Genomic DNA, 14,651 nt, shown 5'->3' with positions numbered 1-14,651 from the left:
ATTAATTTTTACAGGGTTGTTTATCAACCCTTGATCAAGGACAAAATTCATTGCCGCTCAGAATATTTTGTAGAGATTCTTTGACATCGTTTGATTGGTTTGTTCAATTTACTTTACTTCATCATTCATCGTTACGATTATTTGAAGTCGTCCTAAAAAAATTAAATATTGTTTGATCTTTATCATTTGAATTTTAATTATTGTAAATATGTCATATTATTTATCACTTTAATTTTTATTTGGTTGTTTTGATTTTGTTGACATTATTATGTAATTTAATTTTCAATATTTAATTTCTGGTTTGAAATAGTGACAATTAATTTATTTTTATTTTTAAATAATAATAATAATAATATGTTTGTTGAAACAGTCAATAAATTAAAAAATATTTGCTACCAAATAAAAAGTTGTCTTAATTAGATTTCTAAAAAAACAAAAAAAAAAATCCATTTGAAATTTCTTCCAAGCACTATTATATTAGACAGGAGATTTTGCATTATATGGACTTTGGTCCAATTTTAGAATATTGTGTGTGTCATAACAATTTTATATAGAAATTATTTGTTTTTTTTATATTGTATTTCTTGTTTTTTACTGACATATTGTTTTTTACTGACATATGTGTCCAATGCAAATTCCTACATAGTTTATTTAATTATGTGAAATGGTGGTGAATGTTTGCAATATAAATTATGAAAATTTGTCCTATGTAAATTATTATTTATTTATTTTATTTTTGTTTTAGGACAATAAATATAATCATGTCATGTCTCATATATCTTATTCAACTTTGAGTAACTATATGTATATCAAGGTCTTATTATTCAACTTTGATGTTCCAATGGACCAATACTATTCATTTTGCCTAAGAATAAATGGAGTACTTCATTTGATTCCTTAATTTGGCAAATATAGATATTAATAAATAAATAAAAAATGACGGATTTTAATTATAATATTTTTTTTACTAACACATAATTCTTACCAATTTTAACTTAAAATATTTTGAATGAGAGTCGAATAAGTAATCTTTATTCATTTAGAAATTACTTTTCTCAGTTGCTTGCATGATTTTATTAGGTTAATGTTTTTCTGTGAACTATTCTAATTTAATTTTAAATAATTTAATTAAATATATATAATTTTATAGTCCATAAAATATTGTTTTTATTATTATATATTAATATTTTCTATCAATACAATCTCAAACTTTTAATAATTTGCACTAAACCAAATTAATTTAAAATAAAACTATAGTTATACAAATAGTTCAACATCTAACATTTCATATACTGAAATAATTTGGTAATTTAAAAAAAAAGTAATAATAACTCAATATTTAACAAAACTTGAGTCATTTAAGCTGAAACTAAGATTTAAATAATTTTATTTAATATTTCATAATGTATCATTCTCTCCCTTTAGTGTAAGTAATCGTGGGTATATAATAATGAACTCATTTGAAAATAATTTTGAAATTTAAATTTAGGTTTAGTTCTAAGTTTTGATGAAAAAGCTAATACATTAATATTAAATTAAATCAAAATTTTAAAATTATATAATCTAGATTTGAATAAAATAGTTTTTTTTAATTATTATAAATTTGAAATTAATTGTTCTTACAAGAATGTGCAATCATCAATTAAAATAGCTAAAATGACGAGGGTTATGTCTAAAATTAAATATCACTCAGCTTTAAATTTGAAGGAGCAATGACGGACCCAAAAATTTGAGTTGGGATGTGCTTGAAAAATATTTGAGGTGTGTTTAAGAAAATGACGGACATTTATAGATAAAACGAGTGAATAACGTAAATTTTGCCCGAATTTAATTAAAAATTAATAAAATGTTAGATGCCATATATCATTTTTAACGTAAAAAATATTTTTTTACTAACATATATACCATTTCAACATCTTTATTTCACTATATTAAAAAAAAAGAATTCATCAACATATTTTATTAATAGGGTAAATAGATACATTAAAAAATAAATCATTTTAATATTTTAACTATTAATTATTTAAATAATATGAGTTTAAAAAAATTAAATTGAAATTTGAACATTATTAATTATTTAAAAATAATTTCATATAATTTATATTCATTAAGGCTTAATTCTCCCATTTATATTATAAATATTTAATATTAAAAATATATATATATATATATATTATTAATAAAAGTGTCTTTTCAAGAAAATAAGTCATATTTAAGTCCTCACTTTGAGTACGTCCTGAGTGAGAGCACATCTGGATCATCGGACCAAGATGAGATATCCTTTTTTGAAAAAACAAATGACTAAATTGTTATATGAAATTCAAATTTGAATCGTCTTTTTTATTATATAAGACTTAATTTTGAATTGTTTGGAATTATCACAATTTTAGTTATTTGAGACTCTCAAACATATCCGTCTTTTTATTTTCAAGTAATATTTTTATTTTCTTAATTAATTTATCATATTTATAAAAGAATAACAATTTTTTTTTTCCAATTTTATCCAACTATTCTCACACATCACATTTTTTTAAGACATTCAAACCATATTTTGAAACGCATATATATTTTGAAAAAAAAAATATTTAGAGGTTTTCAGTAAGGATTTATTTAAATAAACCTAAATTTATTTATTTTTAAATATTGATGAGTGGTAATTTTGAGAAAGTGGATGTTTTTAATAAAATGACATAAAATATATTAATATATAATGATAAAATAAATAATATTTTAATTAATTAAGTAATGTAATTAATTAGAGAGCGAATGAAGTAATGTTTAATTATGGTTGGATTTAGAAAAGGAAAAACAAACGAGACCTTAATTGGTAGACCATACAAATCCTTATTTAAAAAATAAATAGCAAACAACTTTTTGAATTTTCTCTAAAAAAAAAAAAAAAAAAAATTAGGTACACACCTAACAAACTAATTATAAAAACGAAAATATAGGTTAAATCAAAAGACAAAAGTTTTATTTATTTTTAATAAAATTAAATAACTCACTTTTTTGATAATTCAAACTTTATGCAACAAAATTGAAAGTGAGTGGAAACAACCCATGGACCCAATGCAAATAGCAATTAGAAAATTATGCTTAGAAAAGTATATGCTCTTTAATTAAGACTTTACTCCAAAGTTTATTCTGCCTAAAATCAATCTCAAAGCTTGGTTTCAAGCTAGAAAATTCTTAAATCTCATAACTCTCTCAAATTTTCATTTCAAAAGTGTTTTTTATCCATTCACTTTACAGTTTGTTTAATTTAACCTGAGATTGAAGATTGAATATGCATATACATGGTCTACTTGAATCACTAATGAATAAGAATTTTCTTCCATTTTGGTTCAAAAGTCCATTTTCAGTCAATCATCTTACTTATATTATATTCTATGTTTCAATTTTTTCATATGTGCCTAATTTGTGGAAAATTTGAGTGGTGCACACTTTCTTCAGTTGGTAGAATATTAAACACTTATCAAACTTCTTGTTCAAATATACTTTTGACTAATTTGCCAAAAATATATGAGAATTTAATTACCTTATATATAGTGAGCTTAAGACCATTCTATCTTATCAACCCTAATTCTTCCTTGTTAATCATCACTTCTAAAGTATGATGAATATTACACATTTATTTACAATATCAATCCCAAATAATAGCATCTTTCACCATCATATCATCCCAAGATTACCGTCTTTCTCATCGATCAAAGGTATGTTTAATTTCTCTAATGTAGAATTAAAATATTAATGAAAAGGGATATAGTTCATCTCTTCATTCTTTAAAATCTTAGCCCTTGTTTGTTTTGTCAGATTCTAACCATAAAATGGGGATTTAACAAAAAACAAAAAATAGTAACGCTAAAGAGTATATTACCATCGGTGTTGATTACTAACATAAAAACAATAGTTGATTAAATTATTCAAAATCATCTAATCAACACTCAAAACATGTTATATTACATATTTCAAACTTCTCAAAATTGAAATATATCCATTCAAATATTGTGTGTTTATTATATATAATTGTGGTAATCTTTGTTTTATCAGCTTCAAAGTGTCAACAAGTTGAATCTTCTCCAAATGTCCATACATCTATACAGGTAATATATATATAAACAAAAATTGTCTTCTATCAATGTTTCTAAAAGGGTATATTATTGTAGGGAATTGATGAGTCGAAAGAACGAATTAGGAAATTATTCAACAAGATTGAGATTTCGGTTTCACCTTATGATACTGCGTGGGTAGCAATGGTTCCTTCTCCATATTCGTCTCATCTACCGTGTTTTCCTGGATGCATAGATTGGTTAGTTGATAACCAACTTATTAATGGTTCATGGAGTCCTAATCATAATGGTCATGTACTTATTAAAGATGCTTTATCATCAACCTTAGCAAGTGTGCTTGCATTAAAGCAATGGGGAATTGGTGAAGAACATGTAAATAAAGGTATAATCAATCACATCTTTCCTCGCATGTTTGGTGTATTATTGTGTCTCTTTGTTCTTTTGGATGTATTGGTGCTTTCTTTTACTTAAACTACATGAATATAACAACATTGTCTTAAAATAAAAAATAATCTCTTTATGATTGGTCTTTCAATATCTTATTATCTTTTACAGGTCTAAAATTTATTGAATCAAACATCACTTCAGCTATTGATGAGAATTTGAGTTCTCCTATTGGATTTGAAATAATATTCCCCAATATGATAAGATCTGGTGAAGAATTAGGACTCAATATTCCTATTGCCCCAAAGTTTTTGGATACTATGATTAGCAAGAGAGAGTTAGAGCTCAAAAGGTACTGTTTTTCCAAAAGCATTATCCTTTTCTTGATTTACTATTATTTTCTAAGATTTTGCTTCACAATAATAGTAAGAAAGTTTTCTGAATGATTCTACACAATAATTATTACATTTTTATACTCTTTAGGTGTTTATCAGAAGGAAGAAGTTCCTATTTAGCTTTTATTTCAGAAGGAATAAATTGGGATTCAAATGACTGGAAAATGGTCATGAAACATCAAAGGAAGAATGGATCATTGTTCAACTCTCCATCCACTACAGCAGCTGCATTCATGCATCTTAAGGATGCTGATTGTCTTAATTATCTTCGATCAGTTACAGAGAAATTTGGAAGCGAGGGTACTTATTCTTCCTTCAATCATTAGTTGTAGATTGTATCAATTTTATATATCAACCTGACAATCAGTTTAATTTGATAGTCCCAGTTGCATATCCTCTGGATATATATGTGCGTCTCTCTATGGTTGATCATCTTATAAGAATGGGAATTGAACGCCATTTTACTGAAGAAATTAGAAGTGTTTTGGATGAAACTTATAGATGTTGGCTTCTGAATGATGAACAAATATTTCATGACATTGCAACAAATTCCATGGCATTCAGATTGTTGTGTCTTAATGGATACAATGTGTCTTCAGGTACTTATAATGTGAATAACTATACTACCGTTGTTATTGCTATGTAGAGACTTTCATGATTAAACCAAAAATACTGCAGATCGGTTAACTCGTGCTTCCAATGAATATGATTTCATTTTTCCTGAACAACACCAAAAGACAATTGATGATGCAATTGAATTATACAAGGCTTTACAGTTGACTCAAGAAAAACATCATTTGTGCTCTTCTGAATTCCTCAAGGAGAAGCTTTCCAACTGTTTGATCAACAGAAATGGTCTTGATAAATATATCACACAAAAGGTAACTGACTTGAGTTTCTCGAGTAAAGATCAAAAGTATTGTACCAAAACATTACAGTTGTTGCATTTTTCAGGTAAATGATGCCCTCGAGTTTCCATTCCATGCAGATGTAGGGCGCATGGCTAATAGGAGAAACATTGAGAAGTACATGGTAAATCACTCAATGCTTCTAAAAGCTTCATACAGGTATTGTTATTTTAGTGCCAATTAATATCATTCCTTTTTTCATATTGAATATTCCTAGCCATGGTTGTTCTTTTGTTGAACCAGTTCTTCAAATATCGGTAATGAAGATTTCCTGAAGATGGCTGTGGAAGAGTTCAACACTTGTCAATATATATATCGTGAAGAACTTGAAAAACTCGAGAGGTAAGATGATATCATCCAATTAACTTCTATACTTTTATATGAAACATGTGTTGTTTTCACTCTCAGGTGGATCTTAGAATATGAGCTGAATAAGCTACAATTTGCGAGGCATAGAACAGAGTACCATTACATATCAGCTGCAATGATGTTTCCTTCTCCACATCTTTCTCATGTTCGCATTTTTTGGGTCAAAAGCGCTGTGCTCACCATTATGTTCGATGACTTTTTTGATGTTGGAGGCTCTGATGAAGAATTGAAGAATCTTATACAACTAGTTGAAAAGTATTACTTTTCCTTCTTTTTAATTAACACTATCATCATTTATCTCAAACTTATTGCAAGAATGCACATTAATTCTGATGCAATAACTTATAAACAGATGGGATGTAGATCTAGCAACTGATCACTGTATCTCTGAGGATATTCGGATACTATTTTCAGTACTCCATGACACAGTTTGTGAAATTGGAAGTAATGCATTTGAGTTCCAGGGAAGGTCAGTTACCAGTCACATAATTGAATTGGTAAGTTTTTGAGTTCTTGTTTTCTGATTGGAATTCATAAGTAAAGTCTTTCCAAAGATCCTTTCTGATCTGGGTGAACTGTGAAGTCATGTTTTGGATGAAATTAACTGTCATTTCATTGATTCCACACGACAGTGGTTGGATTTGCTTAATTCATCAATGCAAGAAGTAATATGGAGGAGAAGTAAATCAGTGCCAACAATGGATGATTACATCTCTTATGCCTCTGTGACATTTGCAATGGGACCACTTGTTCTACCTGCTCTGTATTTTCTTGGTTCTAAGTTATCTGATGAAGTTGTTCACAGTTATGAAATGCAAACTCTTACCAAACTTGTGAGCACTTGTGGCCGTCTCCTGAACGATATGAAAGGATTCGAGGTAAGTAACTAATAATAGAGACTATATTTACCATAAGGATCAAACATGTAAATGAAATGATACTTGTTGTAAATGTGATTATGGCAGAGAGAATCAAAGGAAGGAAAACTCAATGCAGTATCACTCTACATGCTTGAAAGAAATGGAGAGGCTACAGAAGAAGAAACGATAGAGAATCTGATGGGGATTGTCTTACAACAAAGAACAGAGCTTTTGGGATTAGTTTTGCAGCAGGAGGAAGGGAACTTAATTCCTAGAGCCTGTAAAGAGGTATTCTGGAAAATGATTCAGATTTGTCACATCTTTTATGCTAAAGATGATGGGTTCACTTCCAATACCATGGTTAATGCAGTGAAATCAATCATATATCAGCCAATTTCCCTTCCGAAAATAAATGATGTTAAATAAACTTAGAAGTTTATTACTAAGCTCAATGTTCCCTTTTCTCAATGGAGTTGAATGAGTTAAATTCCTCTTTCTGTTATGCTATAAATAACATTTAGAGAAGCTTAGAACATGACACACAAACAGAGAGCTTTTAAAATTCATTTCTCCATTGTTGAACTCTTAAGCTTCCATTTTCCACTTTTGAGCTAGAGTGTGTTGTGGGTTAGGAGTCAGGTTAGAAATATCACTAGATGTTTTACAAGTACTCCAATCATTTTCATTCTTCATTGACATCATTTGTCCCGACCTCTTTTTTTTTATCATCGCATAGGTTGGGTTTTCCTTCCTACCAACTTATAGTAAGCTCAGGTCTTAAAAACTTTCAAACTAACTCTCTATTCAATAGTCTGGTTAGTGTATTCATAATGTTATCCTTGACTTTGACTAATATAGGCAAATGTGATCATTACTATTAGAGAGTATATAATGTAATGACATTATGTTTAAGACATGTATGTCAAGACTTGTTATTGACTTTAAACTTGTCCAATTTAAAATTATTTTCACAATATTTTGAAATTTTCTTTTAGACAATTTTGAAATATTTTTTAATAAGTATAGTCATTCATACATACTTATTATCTAAGCATTATTTTATAAAAATATTATTTATTTGGCTAACTAGTAGACAAAATGTCTTTGAACTATTATGTCTTCGTATAAACGATTACATATTTCACAAAAAAAAATCGTTAGAAGATTTCCATTTATATAGTTTCACTTTCAAGTGTAAATATATTCATTTGTAGACGTAAAATATTTCATATCACTTTATCATTTGATAACAACGTGATACATTATTTGGTGCAACTCACATCTTTAGTGAATTTAATCATTTTTATTGTAATTTTCAACGATAAAATATCGTATAAAGACACGTAATGAAATAACATTTTCATTGTCTTCATGATATATATACACAATTGTCACATTTATTGACTTTTCAGTTAAAATCAAAATTTTCATACAATTATTAAAAACATTGTTATAAGTAATACAAAAATTTACAAGCCAAATTTTCTTTATTAATTTATTTTATAAAATATATTTTGAAGATTATTTGTTCTTCAGATTTGTATGAAAATAATATTAAAGAAAAACACTTCTCTTGATTTCAAACCCTAAAAAAATTAAATTGAGTATCAACTAAACAAATATAAAAAAGACATTTTCTTGTTATGTTAAGTTGCACAACTTTATCTTTTATAGAGAACATATTTCTCTAACAATAGATCATCCTTTTATTTATTATAACATACACAATATATAATATTTTGTGTTATTATCAATAAAAATATTTGTCCCATATTCGTGTTGGTACCTTTTAAAACACACACTTATGTCACAATTCTTGTGTTATACTTATAATTAAATTAGTAAGATAACTATTATTGTGAATATTTAATTGAACAAATCATTCATATATAATTTCTATATAAAAGATTAAATATATTCATATATAAATTATTTTTCACATAATCTGTATAAGAAACTATAATGTTGAATCAATTAAAATATTCATTTTAATATATTATTTCTATAAAAGAAATTAGAATATTCAATTAAATAAATATTCATTTCAATATATTATTTCTATAAAAGAAATTAGAATATTCAATCAAATAAATATTCATCATCATGTCACATATATTTCAAGCATCTTTGGATGAAGCCGCTTGAACATTTATTTTTGGTTGCACGTTTGCATCCGATAATGTTGGCACATATGTCGCATCGTTTCTCAAATCAATTAAGATTTTTTTCTTGTAAGACCAAATTAATCAAACAAGATCTTATTATTTAGATCTAGAACCAACTCCAAGTATGTCATCTCTATTAATGTTGCATAATTATGAGTATTTTTTACCGTTATTACGACCTTCTGTTTCCTTTGTTTAGAAAAAAATCTTTGACTCAACTCTATCAACAGACAAATATATACACATTTAAAAATGATATCTCGATACCATAATAAAAAACATAATATATAAAACAATATAAATATATATAAATAGAACATCTCTTTCTAGTAAGTAATTACCCTACCATATTCTTATTAATTATAACGCTTAATTAATTTAAAAATGTATATATTATAATTAATTATTTTAAAATTGAAACCATATTTTAATTATAATTAATTTTAATTATTGTTAATAAATATAATCATTAATTTTCTAAAAATTAAAAACTAACATTTTAATTACTTTTCGCTTATTTATTAATAATAATTTTAATAACCAACAAACCTTTAACTAAAAAGAAAACAAATTATTGTTTTCTAATTTATTTTTAAGATAATATTTTTACATTGAATATATAATTTTTTCTTGAGAAAATTTATATGTTAACATATATTAATTTATAAAATTAAGCTATATATATATATATATATATATATATGTATAATAAAGACTTATTTTATTAGTCGAATCTTCTTATTTTTAAGATTAATAATTTCAATTTGTCAAAGTGAGTCATCATCTTTTTTTCAACATCGTAACTCGTATTTCTAAAACATCAAAGACAGAGGTTTTCGACAACAAAAGCTACTAAATAACTTAGTACAAGAAAATTGTTTTAAGATTGTTAGATATTATGTCTTGAAATAACAGAAAATATATAATAGAATGATGTTACAAAAAAAATACAATATATAAAGAACGATATCACCAAATTTAAATGTTGATTTAAGTCATGTGTTAGACACGTTTCCCTTAAATTAAGCAGTTTTTCGTCTCCCGTTTGTGCTGGAGCTTATCGTAGACGTCTGTCTCCTAGGGTACAACGAATCTAGTATTGATTCTATACTCATCAAACTTGACCAGTGTACATAAACTATCACCGAGTTTCAACGAAAATATCGAGCAAAACCCGGAAATATATCACCGAGTTTCAACGAAAATATCGAGCAAAACTCGGAAATATATCACCGAGTTTCAACTCGAAATATCGAGCAAAACTCGGAAATATCGAGCAAAGAACTCGAAGATTACTCACACAAACTTTTTGAATTCTAGGGTGAGATGATGTGTTTAGACGAATACAATGTGAGAGATATTTATAGTTGAAAATTAAACTCTAAACCATTAATCAATTCTTTAATCCAATGACCACTAATCTATCATCCATTCATCCAATGATTATCCTTGTTTGCCTTTTCATTATCTTTGCAAATTAATCTAACAAAAAATATTTTATAATTGCAATAACAATTAACATCATTTTTTAATTGCCTCATTAAATGTATTAATGTTAATTGTAACAATTAATAAAATTCATTTTCTTTTAAATTAAATTTCACCTTAATTCACACTAAATTTGATGTGAATTTTATTTGAATTAGTTTCACCTTAATTCACATTTGAATTTAGTTTAAATTTGGTTTGAATTAATTTCACATTAATTCACATTTGAATTTGGTGTGATTAGATTAAATTTTACAATTAATTCACATATGAATTTGATGTAAATTTTATTTGAATTAAATTTTACCATTAATTCATCTTTGAATTTGAGGGTGAATTTCAATTACCCAAATAAAATTTTCATTTAAATAATGGAATTAGTTTAATTCCAACCGGTATAACTTCATCAAGGTATCCATATTGAGAAATGTGCATCTGTATATCTTCATATTCCATTGAATACTCATACACAAAAACTTTCTAAAATGTCTTCAATCTTTAATTTGAAACTCCTCTACTATAATTATAATTAGGGGTGTGCAAATGGGTAAATCAACCTATATTACTCAACTTATATTCAACACAAATTAATGAATAGTATAGAATGGGTAACCCAAATAAAATTTCAATTTGTAACATATCTATTACATTTTGACTCGTTTAATATTTAACACGGTTTTTATTCCAATTAACATGTTTTGATTTGTTTAACAATGATTTGATTTGTTTAATTCATTTAATACGTTTTTGACTTATTCAACACGATTTTAACTCGTTAATTTATATTTGATTTGTTTAACCTATTTTGACTCGCTTAATATGTTTTTAAGTTTTATTAATGAATTCATTTAATAAGAAAGAAAGTACTCACTTTTTATTTTTAAATTGTTAATTATATATGTCATCCTAAAAATACAAGTAATAATTTCAATCTTTTTAATTGTTTTTTATTATTAAATTATTTAATATTTTAATTAAAAAAAACTTTAATTTATTATTCTATTTCTTAATATTTTAATATTAAAATATTAAATAATTTCTAATTTCTCTTATATTATTCTTTATTAATATATTATATATATATAAATAAATTAAAATATTTAAAATAAGAAATTTTAATTTTAAATATATTAAACTCTAGTAAATGTTATATTTTAATGTAGAATTTTGTATTTATATTAGTTATATAAGTATAAGTTGTATTATGTATAAATTGTAAGAATGTATTACGAAGTATAAATTATATAGGTTATTAGTATTTGGTAGAGAGTATAAAATAAGTATAAATTATATAAGTTTTATTATTTTGTATTTGGTTACTATATAAGAAAGGAATACAAAGTTTAAAAGACTATTTTACCTTTATATTTATATAAATTGTTTTTTATTTTTATTATAATATTTATCTGAAAGATATTTTATATTATTAACTATATTAAAATTAATATAAAAATAATATATAATTATCATATCAATGCATTTTTAATATAAATAATATTAAACTCTAGTAAATGTTATATTTTAACGTAGATTTTTGTATTTATATTAGTTATATAAGTATAAGTTGTATTATGTATAAATTGTAAGAATGTATTACGAGGTATAAATTATATAGGTTATTAGTATTTGGTAGAGAGTATAAAATAAGTATAAATTATATAAGTTTTATTATTTTGTGTTTGGTTACTGATATAAGAAAGGAGTACAAAGTTTAAAAGACTATTTTATCCTTATATTTATATAAATTGTTTTTTATTTTTATTATAATATTTATCTTAAAGATATTTTGTATTATTAACTATATTAAAATTAATACAAAAATAATATATAATTATCATATCAATATCAATGCATTTTTAATATAAATAATACGGTTTATATTATTTTATATGTAATTAATTCTAAACATTATTTATTAATAATGTAATAAAATTTTATTTTATAAATTAATTGTAAATATGACTATTATTTTTTAATTAATATTATTAGTTTATAAAAATAATTATTATATTTTATTATATATAAAATTGTCTCATTTAATATTTTTTTAATATAATTTTTATTTACAAAGATAATATATATATATATATATATATATATATATATATATTTAACAATCAAATAACAAATAAGTAATTAAGTATTTAAGTATTTATTATTATTATTATTTAAATTGTAAAATTAAACCTAGTTAAATATTTAGTTATAATTTATTATTATTATATTTTAAAATATAATAAAGAAATTATAATTTTATAAAATGAGAGGGTTAAAAAGAAATTAAATTTTATAAAAGTTTATATAACTTTTATAACAGGTTATAATAGGTATAACCTTATACCCTATTTAATGTATAAATAATACTTAAATATTACTGTAGATATAAAAATTATCTAACCAAACAATCAATTTAATTTACTGTATATATAATTATACAATATCTATATTATTATCCTATGTACTAAACACAGCCTTAAAAGTATTAAGTTATCAGATTAAAAAAGAAAAGTAAAAGAAACATAAATTAAATAATAATAATAATAATAATAAACAAAGCGAAATCCATTTTTTACAAGACAAGCGGTGGATGGTTGGAGACAGCTACGTTACGATTGACACACGACATATTGTGCCAAACCTGAAAAAATTTGAATAATCGACCGCTTGGCACAATATTATTATTAATTTTATATTAGGGTATAAAGAAAATATAATAATACAAAAAAAAATTGTAAAAATAATAAAATAAATTTGACTAAGAAAATACTTTATTTTGATTCCATCTACTAACGTATATGTGTGGACGAAAAGATGTCATTTTGCTTTCATCGCTTAGCCTGCAGGAATGAGAGGGAAAATATTGTTAATTAAAAAAATAAACTATTATAGTTGAGAAAAAATATTATAATTTAATTATAATTAAAATAAATTTAAATAAATTATACTTATAATTTATATCGTAATTATATAACAAATTAGACATAAACTCATGTTATAATATGCTAAAATAATTTTATAATAATTTAAAAGAAAATATCAATTAAACAAAAATTATTTTTAATTTATAATTTTGGATAAAATATTGTTTGCGAAAAAAAGAATAGGCTTAGAACAACAAATATATTATTAAAATATTTACAAATAAACTAAATAAACAAATTTGTGCAATTTTTAAAATAAGATGAAAAATTCTCTATGTATATTAAATTCTAAGTTACAAAACACTAAAAATAATAAGCCTAAAATATTTTATATTTTTTCTAAGAATTTAAACAATACAAGATCACACAAGTATTAACTTTTTAGTAATAAAATATTTAGCTTTTGTATAATATAATTTTTTAATTTATTAAACAATAAATACATTCGTTAAAAATATTATTAACAAATTCTTTTATAATATAACTTAAAATTTTGTCAAAAAAATATTATTATTTATTTAAAAATATTATTATTTAATTAATCAGACTTTTCAAAAATAAAATTCAAACAATATTATTTTAATTTGACCTTTTTTTATGACAATGTACTTATTAATTCTAACTTTTTGACTATTTTCTAATTATATCATATTTGTGAAGAAAAAAAAAACTCAAAATATTATTAAAACATTAATTTTTTTTTAAAAAAATAAGTTGTTATTAGTTGAATCAAACTAAGCCAAAGAAAGATCTTTCAATTATTTTATTTTTAAAACAATAAAGAAATAAGCATTAATAGTAAAATCTTAATTATGTAGATAAAAATAACTATAAAATAATAGTGAAAATCATTTTTATAATATACTTTTTTTTAACTTTATCAAAAATATATATATATAAAACAAATGTATTTAATACAAAACATTGTTTATAAATTAAAAAAATTACTTTTCACTTAAAAAAATATTATTGTTGTAAATTAAATATAAACATTATCCCTTTCATTCTTATTTTAATAATTTCTAAAAAAAACAATTAATTAAAAAAATAATATTTCCTTCCTTCTTCTTTATTTTTAGATTTGTTTAATA

General features: G+C 23.6%; 1 protein-coding gene across 1 annotated transcript; it reads left to right on the top strand.

Moving 5' to 3' along the window:
- The first annotated feature begins 4,065 nt into the window (after positions 1-4,065).
- LOC124912816 (terpene synthase 6, chloroplastic-like) lies at positions 4,066-7,443 on the top strand. Its single transcript, XM_047453461.1, has 12 exons — positions 4,066-4,103; positions 4,167-4,452; positions 4,626-4,887; positions 4,938-5,149; positions 5,230-5,448; positions 5,528-5,730; positions 5,804-5,916; positions 6,001-6,099; positions 6,166-6,381; positions 6,479-6,623; positions 6,759-7,004; positions 7,092-7,443. Exons 2-12 carry the CDS (start codon positions 4,254-4,256, stop codon positions 7,410-7,412), a joined length of 2,235 nt encoding a protein of 744 aa, XP_047309417.1. The 5' UTR covers positions 4,066-4,103; positions 4,167-4,253; the 3' UTR covers positions 7,413-7,443.
- The last annotated feature ends 7,208 nt before the right edge of the window (positions 7,444-14,651 follow it).

The sequence above is a fragment of the Impatiens glandulifera genome, chromosome 8, assembly GCF_907164915.1.
Source record: "Impatiens glandulifera chromosome 8, dImpGla2.1, whole genome shotgun sequence".
In the NCBI taxonomy this organism is placed as follows: domain Eukaryota; kingdom Viridiplantae; phylum Streptophyta; class Magnoliopsida; order Ericales; family Balsaminaceae; genus Impatiens; species Impatiens glandulifera.
Note: the sequence above shows the minus strand (reverse complement) of the source record. Positions and strands in the feature narration are given on the sequence as shown.

What these genes read in the sequence shown, in the direction of transcription:
- LOC124912816 (XM_047453461.1), top strand. Translation starts at nt 4,254, where the DNA reads ATGGTTCCTTCTCCATATTCGTCTCATCTACCGTGTTTTCCTGGATGC. An exon ending in TGGATACAATGTGTCTTCAG is followed by an intron (nt 5,449 to 5,527) that starts GTACTTATAATG and finishes AAAATACTGCAG; the next exon opens with ATCGGTTAACTCGTGCTTCC. An exon ending in CTTCTAAAAGCTTCATACAG is followed by an intron (nt 5,917 to 6,000) that starts GTATTGTTATTT and finishes TTGTTGAACCAG; the next exon opens with TTCTTCAAATATCGGTAATG.